Source organism: Suricata suricatta, chromosome 12 (genome assembly GCF_006229205.1).
Source record: "Suricata suricatta isolate VVHF042 chromosome 12, meerkat_22Aug2017_6uvM2_HiC, whole genome shotgun sequence".
In the NCBI taxonomy this organism is placed as follows: Eukaryota; Metazoa; Chordata; class Mammalia; order Carnivora; family Herpestidae; genus Suricata; species Suricata suricatta.
The window spans coordinates 58361122-58377137 of record NC_043711.1 but is presented as its reverse complement, the minus strand read 5'-3'; the positions used below and the strand labels follow the sequence as shown (position 1 = coordinate 58377137).

Below are 16016 nucleotides of genomic sequence, written 5' to 3'. Positions count from 1 at the left end.
TCCCAGATACCCTGGTGGGCATCCTCCACAAAGCTAGCCTGTGTGGGTCCCACTAACACCACAGAGCAAGAACAGCCCAGAACAAAAAGAGAGTCACTGCAGATGACTGCACTGAAAACAAAAATTACTCAGACACAGTAGCAGGGCATAAGCAGTACACATAGGATGTGTGTCTAGTCTGAAATGTCTAGTTCTGGTAAACAGGAGACACTGCACTGCAGGGCACCTCAGGACCTCTTCTTCATAAAGTCAATATTTTCAAGAGCAGAATACACAGCTGACTTTTTAAAAAATGTTTTTTATTTATTTTTTGAGAGACAGAAAAAGACAGCATGAGCAATGTAGGGTCAGAGAGAGAGGGAGACACAGAATCTGAAGGAGGCTCCAGGCTCTGAGCTGTCAGCACAGAGCCCAACGCGGGGCTCGAACCGACAAACCATGAGATCATGACCTGAGCTGAAGTCAGACGCTCAACCAACTGAGCCACCCAGGCGCCCCATAGCTGACTTTCTTAATAGAGAAACAGGCACAGAGAGGCAGGCAAAATGAAGAGATAGAGAAATTTATCCCAAATAAAAGAACAAGACAAAGACATAGCCAGTGATCTAAGTGAAGCAGATATAAGTAATATGCCTGATAAATAATTTAGAGCAATGATCATAAGGATACTCACTGGATTTGAGAAATGAGTGGAAGACATGAGTGACACACTAAACACAGAGATAAAGAATAATGGACTAGAAATAAAGGGCTCAGTAAACAAAATGAGAACACATTTGAAGAAATGAATAGCCAGTGGAAGAAGCAGAGGAACGAATTAGTGACCTAGGAGACAGAGAAATGGAAAGTAATAAAGCTGAAAAAAAATACTACATGAAACAAGAATAATCCTAGGCACTTGGTTACTGCATCAAACATAATAATAGTCATGTTACAGGAGCCCAAGGAGGAGGAAGAGGAGGAGGAAGAGGAGGAAAAAGGAGGAGGAGGAGGAGGAAGAACAAAAGGAGGCAAAAATTTATTTAAATAAATAAGAACTAAAAGCTTACTTAATCTAGAGAAGAAAACAGTTATCCAGGAGGCAAAGAACTTCCAACAAAATCAACAAAAGGAGACCAACAGCAAGATATATTGTAAGGGGAAAAAAGCTTAAAAGCAGCAAGAAGTTATTCACTTAAAAGGGAGGACCATAAGGTTAGCAGGAGATTTTTTGACAAAACTTTGCAGGCTAGAAGGGAGAGGCATTTTGAATAAGAAAAATCTGCAGCCAACAAAACTCTATCCAGCAAGGCTATCATTCAGAATAGAAGGAGAGATAAAGGGTTTTGCAAACAAACAAAAACAAAATGAATTTGTAACCACTAAACCAGACCTATAAGACATATTAAAGATAACTCTTTGAGTGGGAAGGAGAGACCAAAAGTGACGGTAAAAAATTAGGATACACAAAACAGTGAAAATGAATACTTCTGTAAAAAATAAAGGACCTCAAGAAAAATGGATATAAAATATAATATATAGATAAACATGGAAAGCAGAGGAGAAAAAAATGGGTTCAAACTTAAATGACCATATACATAGCTATATTAAGAAGATGTTATATGCAAACCCAATGGTAACTGTATGTCAAAACCACTAATAAACATGTAAAGAACAAAGAGAAAGAAATGTAAATGTATCACTAAAGGAAATCAGCAAACCATGAAAGAAAAAGACAAGAAAGTATCACAGAATATCATAAGAACAATCACAAAACAAGTAATAAAATGTCAAGAAATACTTATCTAAATCAATCAAAAGACAGGGTGACAGAGTGAATAAAAAAGAAGATCCATATATATGATGCCTATAAAAGAGACTCATTTTAGACCCAAAGACACCTGCAGATTGAAAGTGAGGGGATGGGAAAACATCTATCATGCAAGTGGATGTCAAAAGAAAGCTGGAGTAACAATATTTATTTTGGGTAAAATAGATTTTAAAACGGTTATGGCCAGATCACAATATCTCCAAAGACCAGAGACAACCAAGGAGACAGAGTCATGCATGCAAATGCAAAGGGCATTTATTCGGGCTTAAGCTCGGACTCTCAGACCTCACCAACACAGTAGATCCATGCTGAGAGCCCTCAACAAAGGCTGGGTAGGGCTTTTATGGGGCTTGGAAAAGGGGGGGTTACATAAAATTATGACATGGGTACAGTAATCCAATCATCATCCTAGAACCAGCCTTAGTAACAATTTTTAACCATACACATTGTCCAGAGTGTTCGTTGCTTTTGGCGGCACCCAATATGACATTTAGTGTTTCTTTGAAAATAACCAGTTACAAGGTGGGCTAAGGACCCTCACGTGGGGTGAGTAACTGTCTAGTTACTAGCATTAAACAACAGGTAACTATCTATAGTTTCCATCTCCAGGCCTGTCCTTAGGAATGTTAAGTGTGTTAGCTGGCTGCTTTGGATTGGGTGCTGCGAAGGTGGTCCCTTGTTGAGCGATATGTGCCCTTTTCCTGCTATTGTCTAATGATTCTGGGAAACCGAAACTTAGGCCTTTAAGCTCAGAGGGGAAACTTAAAGCCTGTCATGGAGTCAGTTTGGTTCAGACCTGTGTCCTTTCCAAACAAAGACTGTAACAGACAAAGAAGGACACTATATAACAATAAAGGGGACAATCCGACAAAACATCTAATAATGGTAATATTTATGCACCCAACGCAGAAGCACCCAAATACACACAACAGTTAAAAACAAATATAAAGGAACTGATAATAACGCCCCACTGATACCAACTGATCATCTAAAGATAAAATGAAACAAGGAAACAATGCAATAAATGGCATACTGGAACAGATGGACTTAGAGATATATTTCAGAAATTTCTATCATAAAATAGCAGAATACACATTCTTTTCAAGGGCACATGGAACATTCTCCAGAAATGATCGCATATTAACCCACAAAATCAGTCTCAACAAATTCAAGAAGATTGAAGTCATATGATGCATCTTTTCTGACCAGAACACCATGAAACTAAAAGTCAAACACAAGAAAAAATCTGGAAAGAGCACAAATACATGGACGTTAAGTAACATGCTACTAAACAATGAATAGGTCAACCAGGAAATCAAAAAAGAAATTTAAAAGTGCATGGAAAGAAATTAAGATGAAAATACAATGCTCCAAAACCTCTGGAATGCAGCAAAGAGATTCTAAGAAAGAAATTAAAGTGAAAATACAGTGCTCCAAAACCTCTGGAATGCAGCAAAAGATATTCTAAGAGAGAAGTATATAGCAATACAGGCCTACTCCAAGAAGCCAAACAAACAAACAAACAAACAAAACCCACCCAAATAAACAACCTAACCTTCCATCTAAAAGATAAAGAAGGACAACAAACAAAACCACAAATCAGTAGAAGGAAGGAAATAATGAAGAATAGAGAATAAATATGTGATATAGAAACTAAAATACAATAGAACAAATCAATAAAACCAGGAGCTGGCTCTTTGAAAAAATTAATAAAACTGATAAACCTCTAGCCAGATTTATCAAAAAGAAAAGAGAAAGAACCCAAGTAAATAAAATCACATATAAGAGAGGAGAAATAACAGCCAACACCACTGAAATACAAACAATTAGAATATTATGAAAAGCTATATACCAATAAGGACAACTTAGAAGAAGTGGATAAATCCCTAGAAACAAAAAAATTACCAAAACTAAAACAAGAAGAAATAGAAAACTTGTACAGATGAATAATGAACAAAGAAGCTGAATCAGTAATTTAGGAATCTCCCAATTTTTTGGGAGCACAGAACCAGTTGGCTTCACAGGGAAATTTTACCAAACATTTAAAGAGAGAGGGATGCAAAACCTGAGAGACTATTGAATACTGAAAACCAACTAAGGGTTGAAGGGGGAGGAGGAGTGGGGGAAAGAGGTGGTGTTAATGGAGGAGGGCACTCGTGGGGAAGAGCACTGGATGTTATATGGAAACCAATTTGACAATAAACTATTTCTACAAAATTTTTAAATAAAGAGAAATTAATATCTGATCTTATCCAACTAATCCAAAAAATAGAAAATGAAGGAAAACTTCCAAATTTATTCCATGAGGCCAGAATTACCCTGATACCAAAACAGATAAAGATTGCATTTAAAAACTACAAGCCAATATTCTTGATGAAAATAGATGCAAAAATTCTCAATAAAATACTAGCAAACTGAATCAAACAATACACTTTAAAAAATCATTCTAGGCACCTGAGTGGCTCAGTTGGTTAAGTATCCAACTTCAGCTTCAGGCCTGTGCTGACACCTCAGAGCCTGGAGCCTGCTTTAGATTCTGTGCCCTTCCCCAACTCACATTCTGTCTCTTTCTCTCTCAAAAATAAATAAACACTTAAAAAAATTAATCACTCACTAGCATCAAAGGGGATTTATTCCTGGGTTGCATGTGTGGTTCAATACTTGCAAATCAGTCAAAGTCATAACACCACATTAATAAAAGAAAGAATAAGAACCATATGATCCGGTCAAAAGATGTGGAAAAAGCATCTAACAAGTACAGCCTCCATTCATGATGAAATCTCTCAACAAAGCAGTTTACAGGGAACATACTTCAACATATTAAAGGCCATATATGAAAAGTCCACAGCTAATATCCTCCTCAATGGAGAAAAACTGAGAGTTTTTCCTCTGCAGTCAGGAACAAGATAAGGATGTCCACTCTCACCATTGTTATTTAAGATGGCACTAGAAGTCCCAGCCACAGAAATTAGAAAACAAAAAGAAATAAAAGGCAACCAAATTTGACAAGTAGAGGTCAAATTTTCACTATTTTCAGATGACATAATGCTGTTTATAGAAAACCCAAAGAGTCCACCAAAAAATGCTAGAAATGACAAATGAATTCAGGAAAGTCACAGGATGCAAAATCGATGTACATAAATCAGTTGAATTTCTATACACCAGTAATGGAGCAGCAGAAAGGGACATAAATCAATGCCATTACGATTACACCCAAACCCATAAGATATGTAGGAATAAACCTGGCCAAAGAGATGAAAGACATGCACTCTGAAAACTATAAAACATTGATGAAAGAAACTGAAGATGACACAAAGAAATGGAAAGACATTCCATGCTCATGGATTGGAAGAACAAATATTATTTAAATGTCCATATTACACTTTTAATACAATTTCTATCAAAATACCAAGAGCATTTTTCACAGAACTAGAACAATTAATCCCAAATTTTGTATAGAATCACAAAAGGCCCTGAAAGTTTGAAAAGTAATCTTGAAAAATAAAAACAAAGCTGGAGGCATCACAATTCAAGACTTCAAGGTATATTACAAAGCTGTAGTAATCAAAACAGTATGGTACCAGAACAAAAATAGACACATAGTTCAGTGGAATAGAATAGAAAACCCGCAACTATATGGTCAATTAATCTTAAACAAAGCAGGAAAGAATATCCAATGGGACATCCAGTGGGAAAAAGACAGTGTCTTCAACAAATGGTGCTGGGAAAACTGGACAGCTACATGCATAAGAATGAAACTGGACCATTTTTTTGCATCATACATGAACATAAGTTCAACATGGATTAAAGAGCTAACTGTGAGACCCAAAACAATAAGAACACAGGCAGTGACCTCTTTGACATGAGCCATAGCAACTTCTTTCTAGATATGTCTCTTGAGGCAAAGGAAACAATAGCAAAAATAAACTATTGAGACCACATCAAAACAAAAAAGCCTCTACACAGCAAAGGATAAGGTCAACAAGACTAAATGGTAATCTCTGGAATGGGAAAAGATATTTGCAAATGACATATCCAATAAAGGATTAGTATCCAAAATACATAAACAACTTATAAAAGCAAATAATCCAAATAAAAATGGGCAGAAGACAACATGAGTAGACATATCTCCAAAGAAGACATACAGATGGTCAAAAAACACATGTAAAGATACTCATCAATGTGTATTATATGGAAATTCAAATCAAAACCACAATGAGATGTCACCTCACATTTGTCAGGATGGCTAAAATCAACCACACAGGAAACAACAGATGTTGGTAAGGAAGTAGAGAAAGAGAAACACTTTTACACTGTTGATGGGAATGCAAACTGTTGCAGCCACAGTGAAAACCAGTATGGAGGTTCCTCAAAAAGTTTTTTTAAAAAACTACTGTATGATGCAGTAATCAAATTACTGGGTATATATTTAAGAATATAAGAACACAGGCACACAAAAAGAATACAAGAACACTAATTCAAAGGAATTCATGCATCCCTATGTTTATAGCAGCATTATTTACAATAGCCAAGATATGGAAGCAGCCCAAGTGCCTTTCAACTGGTGAATAAATGAAGATGTGGCATAGTGCAAAAAATGGAATATTACTCAACAATTAAAAATGAAATCTTGCCTTTTGCAATAAAATGGGTGGAGCTAAGAGTATGCTAAGCAAGATTAAGTTGGTCAGAGAAAGACAAACACTAAATGATTTAATTCATGTGTGGAATTTAAGAAACAAAACAAACAAGCAATGGGGAAAAAAGAAAAAGAGAAACCAAGAAACAGACACTTAACTATAGAAAACAAATTGACGATTACCAGAGGGGAGGTGGGGGAGGAATGGGTGAAATAGGTGATGGGGATTAAGAATTGCACTTCTGATAACACCAGCTATTGAATGGAATTATGGAATCACTGTATTGTACACCTGAAACTAATATTACACTGTTAGCTAACTGGAATTTAAATAAAAACTTTTTAAAAGTCACCTGAGTTGAATATAAAAATTATTATTAATGCACAGTTGAAAAGTACACAATAAATATACTTCAGTTTTAAAGAACCATTGAATATTGAAACTTTAGTTTTATTGAAACTTATCCTTTATTAAAATATAATTTTGTCAATTACTTCATGTATGCATGGGGGAATATTCCTTTTTGCTAACCTAGGACAGCTTACATCATTTCATCTTATTTCTCATTTTTTATGTACAGAACTTTAGGGTTGCCTGTTTGTGTAAAGAAGAGAATGGAGCTCGAAGCAATTTCTTCTGAACAACCTCACTCAATTATTTGAACCCTTTCTGATTCCATGCCCCAAATCTCATTTTCAATTACCTATTAACTAACAACCTAATCATGTAGTCTTTCAATTTATTAAAACAAAGAATAAGAAACTGCCAAAGTTATTTCTTATCCAGTCATTGGAGTCTTTCACTTTTTCCTTTTGAAAAAAGCATAACCCAAAAGGCTTTATTTAGAACTATCAAATGACTGTGAATTATACCTATTACTCTTTTGCTTACAGGCACCTCAATTATTACCATCCACTAAGATCTTTTAGAGATCACTTGTTTAAGGGACAAAACTATGAAATTGAGGTAAGATTTGAAAATGTGTATTTTAGAAATGTTCCAGCAATGCTGAATAAAAACTAATACATTTAATCAATTTCCACTTTATGTATTATCTTAAAGCACTTAAAAATAAAATACTTGACAGAGAGACAGATATATGTATAATACACACATATAGGAGTTGACTTTATACTAATGTTTCTGATAGATTTAGTACAGCCTCTCCACATCCGAGAGGGAGGAATTAATCCTACTCAAATGAAGCCGGTTTTCTCAAATTCAGGGAATTGATTCCTAGATTATGTTGTAGGAAGATGTTTATCCTGCACATCCATGCCATGTATGTTCTGCTGGTAGGAGAGCATTATAATCCAGGCTTACAGCAGGGGCGTGAATGATTGCTGCTAAGTGCATTATTTACAAAGCATTCCACAATGCACTCCTCCATCAGTGAAACAGAAGAGAAATGGATTATGAATGACAGCAGACTTGTGCCAACATAAAATATATTTTTATTTTCTATGTCATGGGTTTCCAGAATCCAAAAACCTTTTATTATTATTTTTTTTATTTACATCCAAGTTAGTTATCATATAGTGCAACAATGATTTCAAGAGTAGATTGCTTAATGCCCCTTAGCCATTTAGCCCATCCCCCCTCCCACCACCTCTCCAGTAACCCTCTGTTTGTTCTCCACATTTATGAGTCTCATATGTCTTCGTCCTGCTCCCTGTTTCTATATTATTTTTGCTTCTTTCCCTTATGTTCATCTGTTTTGTATCTGAAAGTCCTCATATGACTGAAGAAATATGATATTTGTCTTTCTCTGACTAATTTCGCTTAGCATAATACCCTCCAGTTCCATCCATGTAGTTGCAAATGGTAAGATTTCATTCTTTTTGATTGCTGAGTAATACTCCATTGTGTGTGTGTGTATATATATATATATACACATCACATTTTCTTTATCCATTCATCCATTGTTGGACATTTGGGCTCTTTCCATGCTTCAGCTATTGTTGATAGTGCTGCTATAAACATTGGGGTGCATGTGTCCCTTTGAAACAGCACACCTATATCCCTTCGATTAATACCTAGTAGTGCAATTGCTAGGTCGTAGGGTAGTTCTATTTTTAATTTTTTTGAGGAATCTCCATACTATTTTCCAGAGTGGCTGTACCAGTTTGCACTCCCACCAGCAGTGCAAAAGAGATTCTCTTTCTCCACATCCTCGCCAGCATCTGTTATTGCCTGACTTGTTGATTTTATCTATTGTGATGGGTGTGAGGTGGTATCTCATTGTGGCTTTGATTTGTACTTCCCTGGTGGTGAGTGATGTTGAGCATCATCTCATGTGTCTGTTGGCCATCTGGATTTCTTCTTTGGAGAAGTGTCTCTTCATGTGTTTTGCCCATTTCTTCACTGGATTATTTGTTTTTTGGGTGTTGAGTTTGATAAGTTCTTTATAGATTTTGGATACCAACCCTTTATCAGATATATCGTTTGCAAGTATCTTCTCCCATTCCATTGGTTGCCTTTTAGTTTTGCTAATTGTTTCCTTCACTGTGCAGAAGCTTTTTATTTTGATGAGGTCTTAATCGTTAATTTTTGTTTTTGTTTCCCTTGCCTCTGGAGATGTGCTGTGTAAGAAGTTGCTGCAGCCAAGGCCAAAGAGGTTCTTGCCTGCTTTCTCCGGAAGGGTTTTAATGGCTAAGTATTTCTTGGATAAATACCTAGTAGTGCAATTAATTGTTGGGTCATAGGGTAGTTCTATTTTTAATTTTTTGATGAAAAATTTTTACATTAGGTCTTTCATCCATTTTGAGTTTATTTTTGTATATGGTGTAAGAAAGTGATCCAGTTTCATTTTTCTGCATATCTCTGTCCAGTTTTCCCAGTACTATGTACCGTAGAGGCGATCATTATTCCATTGAGTATTCTTTCCTGCTTTGTCAAAGATGAGTTGGCCATATGTTTGTGAGTCCATTTCTGGGTTCTCTATTCTGCTTCATTGATCTGATATTTTTCCTACCAATTTAGATGAATGTTTTTTAAAAAACATAAATTTGGAACATATACAATGCAGCAGAGACACAGGCCTCACCATCCACAAGCTTTTCCCCATAACTGAGAAGCTAGGGGATGCAGAAGTGGCATGTTTCTATGACACTGGTATTTTCGAGGATGGTTTTTGTGAATGTTAAATATTCTGATTTTAAGGAAGTGTAGTTGGAAGTCAGTGCCCACTCAAATGTTTTTGTTTTGCTGAGCTGGTGCCACCAATCCCCTGTTGCTGTAGGAGTTGTTGATTCTGGTTCACTGGAGCATCCTTCCCGGGGATCTTCCTAAGGCTGACAAAACCACCTTGTCCTCAAATGCTTGAGGACTCAACTTCCCCTCAGGAGCAGCCAGTGACTGACTGAGCAAGTCCTCAGGCATGGCCCCATCCTCCAGATGGGATTCGCTGTGGTATAATTGCACCTCCATGTCCTTGCTCAGCTCCTCCTCCTGGTCCATCCTACCTCCTCACTCCCTGAGAGCCCTCCCTCAACAAATCACAGGCACAAATCTCATCTCAGACACTGATTCCAGGGAACCCACCTAAGCCAAGTGGCCATAGAAGGATGGGCCTCCAAGTCGTGGATGAGAATAACTCATAGAACTGTGCATCAACCAGTATGAATCATATTGCTTTTAAATTTTACCTTACTAAACATGCCTTTTAAAAAGAAGATGAACTTCCATGGAAAAATAGTTACTTTTGCAAGAACAAAAGATCTCTGTTTACAACATGTTAGCCAAGGGAAGACTTCAGAAAAGCAAGAGGGGAAGCATAACAAAGGATACTTTCCTGAGTTTAATATATTCTCTAGGCTTCCTAATGTGCAGCATCTCAGAGGTGGGAGACTGAGCTAAAGGCTGGGTCATTCCATGGTGTCCCAGGTGCTGACCCAGGGATGAGTACAATTAAAATCTCCCTTGTAGGAGGCAGACATAGGCCTTCACTGTTGGAATGAGTAAGTCACACGAATAAAAAGCAGAGTATAAAGAACACACTCTGATATTGAACAACAATGTAATGGGACAGATATTGCACTTGTGGTGTATAAACTAGTCAAATTGCTAAGTCAGTTATTACTAATGCAACAGTGTGTGCCAACTACACTCAAATCAAAATAAAAAAATAAAGAAGAATAAATGTCACACTCACAATGGCTAGTAACAGTAACAACAACAACAACAACAACAACAACAACAATCTCCCTTTCAGGAGAAAAGGAAGAAGCAAGAGCTGGAAAGGAAGAGAGAGGAGGCAGGAAAGTCTAGACCCAGGGCCATATCCCCCATCCACAGAACAGGTCTTCCAGGCTCCTTTGGTAATCTGTGACAAAGTCTGGGCTGGTATTTCTGCTCTGCCTTTCAAAAGAGCACTGCTCAAAGCTCTAAAGGCTATCCTCTGCCTAACTGTGCTGTGTTCACAGGGTCAGTGTGATTATTTGGGGTCTGACTTGGATTTTTTCTTGTTTATTTTTCACTTAACAGCTGCGTGTTAATAGAAAGTCCCCCTTGATGAAGGATTTGCCTGGGATTTCTGTAATAAAACAGAAGGATTTGCAATAAATGTTGGAAGAGCCCTCTGTAAAAGTGGTATTTCTGAAGTGATTATGAGGCCCAGAACATATTGTCATACCAAGGTTGCAAGCCTGCCCTCCCTGTTGAGGGCAGTGACAGATGTCCCCTGTTAATTTCCAGTGATTAAATAAAACTCCTCCTCTGTGAAACTCCCTCGCTTCCCTTAATCCACAGCCTGTTCCTGTCTTCCTAAAGCCAGTGCCACCACTTGTCAAAAAACCCACATTTCCCTGAAAGTTGTGGTTCTTCTCCAGAGGTGAACCCATGTGCTACTCCTTGTTTCCATGTGAACACAGAGGACACTTTGGGACAAACAGTACCATTGCTGCCAACTGAAGTTGGCATAAAAGTCAGTATGGATCCTCAGGTGGGAGGGGTTACCAATGGGAGTGGTTACATCCTCAGGTGGGAGTGGTTCCAGGTAAGAAAACAATAGGTACAAAACTTCATGAGGATGGTGACATGCCTTCCCAGGAATTTGTCTTAAGGAGATAATTTAACAGAAGAAAAGATATTCAACGTCATTTTTTGTCAGAAAAATCAAAACCATAATGAGATATCACATCATACCTGTTAGGATAGTTTTTGTCAAAAAAGACAAGAAATAACAAATATTGGTGAGGATGTAGAGAAAAGGGAACCCTTATACATTGTCAGTTGGAATGTAAACTGGTGCAAACGTTATGGACAATAATAAGGCAGTTCCTCAGAAAACTAATAACTGAACTACCATGTGATCCAGCAATCTCACTCTTGGGTATATATTCAAAGGAATTGAAATCCGGATCTCAAAGAGATACCTGCACTCCCATGTTCATTGCAGCATTATTCACAATAGCCAAGATATGGAAACAATCTAAATGCCATTCAGTGGATAAGTGGATAAAGAAGGCATGGAGTAGTTCTATCATCTGGCAAAGGAGACCGGTTACCGCTCCCGTTCTACTTTCAAGCTCATCCAGTTAAATCGCCACTTTCAGTTCCGCAGAAAACCGGAGCCCTGCTGGACCTGTGTGCTGCGCCAGGGGGATGGTTGCAGGCGGCTGCTATGCCTGTATCCAGCCTTATTGTGGGAGTGAACCTGGTTCCAATCAAGCCTCTTCCCAATGTGGTGACACTGCAGGAGGACATCACAATGGAACGCTGAAGGCAGGCCCTGAGGAAGGAGCTGAAGACCTGGAAAGTTGATGTTGTGCTCAATGATAGGGCCCTCAACGTTGGGGCCAGCTGGGTCCATGATGCTTACTCACAAGCCCATTTGACACTGATGGCTCTGTGTTTGGCTTGTGATTTTCTGGCCTGTGGTGGCTGCTTCATCACAAAGGTCTTCCGCTCTTGTGACTATCAGCCCCTGCTGTGGATCTTCCAGCAGCTCTTTCGCCGTGTCTGAATCTGCAGAGATCTTTGTAGTCTGCCAGGGGTTCCTGGCTCCTGACAAGGTCGACAGTAAATTCTTTGACCCCAAATTTGCCTTCAAGGAGATTGAAGTTCAGGCCAAGACTGTTACCGAATTGGTGACTAAGAAGCCAAAGGCTGAAAAAAAAAAAAAAAGAAGCCAAAGGCTGAAGGCTACGCTGAGGGCGACCTGACCCTTTATCATAGAACTTCAGTCACTGACTTCCTCCGAGCTGCCAACCCTGTTGACTTTCTCTCCAAAGCCAGCAAAATCTCACTAGATGATGAGGAGTTGGCACAGCACCCCGCTACCACTGAGGACGTGCAGGCCTGCTGTCAGGATATCAAAGTGCTGGGGCACAAGGAGCTTAGGTCCTTACTGAACTGGAGAACAAAGCTCTGGCAGCACGTGGCCAAGAAAGAGCAGGTGAAGGCACTGGACATCAGTCTCAGCTCCGGAGAGGAAGAGGAGGAGACCAATGAGGAGTCAGTGGTTGGGACTGTGAGGCAGCCCTCTAAGGAGGAAGAGGAGGAGGAACAACTAGACCAGACCTGGTGGAGATGAAGGCCCAGGAGGTGGCGGAATTAAAGAGGAAGAAGAAGAAGCTGTTGCGTGAGCAAAGAAAACAGTGTGAGCGAGTTGAGCTGAAGATGGATCTTCCTGGGGTTTCTATTGCAGATGAGGGGGAGACTGGCATGTTCTCCCTGCACACCATCCGGGGCCACCAGTTGTTAGAGGAGGTAACACAAGGAGATATGAGTGCTGCAGACACCTTTCTGTCTGATATGCCAAGGGATGACACTTGTGTATCAGATGTTGAGGATGATGACACCTCCCTGCATAGTGACTTGGATCCACAGCAGCTGGCAGGAGTTGCAGGGTCTCTGCGTCTAAAGGACCAAAAGCATGTACGATTGGTTGAAATAGAAGATGGTGAAAAAGAGGAAGGGGAGGAGAATCTGCTGCTGGTACCACTGGAGGAAAAGACGGTGCTGCAGGAAGAACAAGCCAATCTCTGGTTCTCTAAGGACGGCTTCAGTGGGATTGAGGATGATGCGGACGCGGCCCTGGAGATCAGTCAAGCCCAGCTGCTGTATGAGGGCCACCAGAAGTGGCAGCAGCCGCCGCCACCTTCCTGTTTGAAGACGGAGGAGAGACCTCCCCAGTGCCAGGAGGAGCTGACAGGGGCAGGGGCTCCGTCGGACGCAGAGGCCACCAACAGGCCTGACAGGGAAGGAAGAGATGGCAGCTCAGACAGCGATAGCGACAGCAGCAGCGAGGAGGGAGACTGTTGGGAACCAAAGCGTGAAAAGAAGTGAAGCCGTGGGCCTAAATCAGATGACAACGGGTTTGAGATTGTGCCCATCGAGGATCCAATGAAACATCGGATACTAGACCCTGAAGGCCTTGCCCTAGGTGCTGTTATTGCTTCTTCCAAAAAGGCTAAACGGGACCTCATAGATAATTTCTTCAGCAGGTATATGTTTAATGAGGAGGAGGGGGAGCTTCCGGAGTGGTTTGTGCAGGAGGAAAAGCAGCACAGAATACGGCAGCTGCCCATCGACAAGAAGGAGGTGGAACACTACCGCAGACGCTGGAGGGAAATCAACACACGTCCCATCAAGAAAGTGGCTGAGACCAAAGCCAGAAAGAAGCGGAGGATGCTGAAGAAGCTGGAGCAAACCAAGAAGAAGGCAGAGGCTGTGGTGAACACCGTGGACATCTCCGAATGAGAGAAAGTGGCTCAGCTTCGGAACCTCTACAAGAAGGCTGGGCTCAGCAAGGAGAAGCGCCAAGTCACCTACGTTGTAGCCAAAAAAGGTGTGGGCCGCAAAGTGCGCCGGCCAGCCGGAGTCAGAGAGCATTTCAAGGTGGTGGACTCCAGGATGAAGAAAGACCAAAGAGCACAGCAAAGGAAAGAACAGAAGAAAAAACACCGATGGTAGTGAACAGAGCCTCGGAGAAGACCATGTGAGGACATGGAGGTGTGATTCTGGCCTTGCTTCCATCCCAGTCAGCTGGAGGGACAGGTGGGGTGCCCAGAACTCTCAAGGTGGTCCTTGTGGTGAGGAGGCGCCCCTCCTGCCTGAAGGCAGGTCTTGGATATATCCTGTTCGTAACGGACCCCACAGCTCTTCTGTTAGGAATGTGGAGTATTGAACACTCATACCTTTTTTTAAGGTCCGTGTTGGGGTGAAATATTCACTCTATCTCTGGGCAAGTGGGCCTCTTGGGTCTTCCCCCATCTTCTTCCTTTCATCCAAATAAAACAAGGGCACTACTTTCTCTAAAAAAAAACATGGAATTTTTTCAGCCATGAGAAAGAAGGAAATCCTGTCATTTTTGACGATATGGATGAAACTTGCAGGGGGGTACTTTATGCTAAGTGAGAAAAGTCAGACAGAGAAAGACAAATACATATGATCTCATATATTCAATCTGAAAAAAACTGAACTTGTAAAAAGAGAGTAGACTGGTGGTTACCTGGGGCGGGGTGGGGAAGGGGAGGGGCTGGGGAAATGTTTAATTAAGGGTACAAACTTGTAACTAGTAGATAAATAAGTTCTGAAGACCTAATGCACAACATAATAATTATAATAAACAATACTTTGCTATAAACTTAACGTTTCTAATAGGCTAGACCTTAACTATTCTCAAGACAAAAAAGAAATGACAATTATGTGACATGATAAAGGCATTACTTAACACCACTGAAGTAATCATATTGCAATACATACATGTATCACACCAATGCACTGTACACCTCAAACACCTAAATGTTAAATGTCAATTATATATCTCAATTTTTTAATGAAAAATTTTCCCACAGAAATAAAAGGCTCAGTTTACATGGATATCTATTGAAGCTCTTGCTAAATAGCAAAACACTGAGAACAGCTTAAAATATCCCTTTAGGGGCGCCTGAATGTCTCAGTCCCTTAAGCGGCTGGCTTGGGCTTAGGTCATGATCTCACGGTTCGTGGGTTCGGTTCGAGCCCCGCATCGGGCTCTCTGCTGACAGCTAGCTCAGAGCCTGGAACCTGCTTTGGATTCTGTGTCTCCCTCTCTCTCTGACCCTCCTCTGCTCATGCTGTCTCTCTCTGTCTCTCAAAATAGAGAGTTCATCAAGATAAAAAGCTTCTGCACTGCAAAGGAAACAATCAAGAAAACTAATAGGCAACAGATAGAATGGGAAAAGATAGTCGCAAATGACATATCAGATAAAGGGCTAGTATCTATATTCTACAAGGAACTCACCAAACTTCACACCCACAAAACAAATAGCCCAGTGAAGAAATGGGCAGAAGACATGAACAGACATTTCTCCAAAGAGGACATTCAGATGGCCTACAGGCACATGAAATGATGCTCAACATCATTCATCATCAGGGAAACACAAATCAAAACCACACTGAGATACCACCTTGTGCCAGTCAGAATGGCTAAAATGAACAAATCAAGAGACTATAGATGTTGGTGAGAGTGTGGAGAGACAAGCACCTTCCTACACTGTTGGTGGCAATGTAAACTGGTGCAGCCGCTCTGGAAAACAGTGTGGAGGATCCTCAAAAAACTATCCATAGAACTCCCTTAT

The 16016-nt window shown here is 40.1% G+C and overlaps 1 protein-coding gene and 1 long non-coding RNA gene across 2 annotated transcripts in view; one reads left to right on the top strand and one right to left on the bottom strand.

The window, feature by feature from the left end:
• The window catches only part of LOC115274486 (pre-rRNA 2'-O-ribose RNA methyltransferase FTSJ3-like), a 31047-nt gene extending 16680 nt beyond the window's left edge, over nucleotides 1–14367 (top strand). Inside the window, 5 exon segments of the mRNA XM_029917908.1 lie at nucleotides 11928–12006; nucleotides 12009–12411; nucleotides 12413–12569; nucleotides 12572–12968; nucleotides 12971–14367. Coding sequence (XP_029773768.1) covers nucleotides 11928–12006; nucleotides 12009–12411; nucleotides 12413–12569; nucleotides 12572–12968; nucleotides 12971–14367 — 2433 coding nt within the window.
• A 268-nt stretch (nucleotides 14368–14635) lies between these two features.
• LOC115273041 overlaps nucleotides 14636–16016 on the bottom strand; it is a 21227-nt gene continuing 19846 nt past the window's right edge. The window contains exon 3 of the long non-coding RNA XR_003900631.1: nucleotides 14636–14708. This is a non-coding gene — a long non-coding RNA (uncharacterized LOC115273041). The remainder of the gene's footprint in view (nucleotides 14709–16016) is intronic.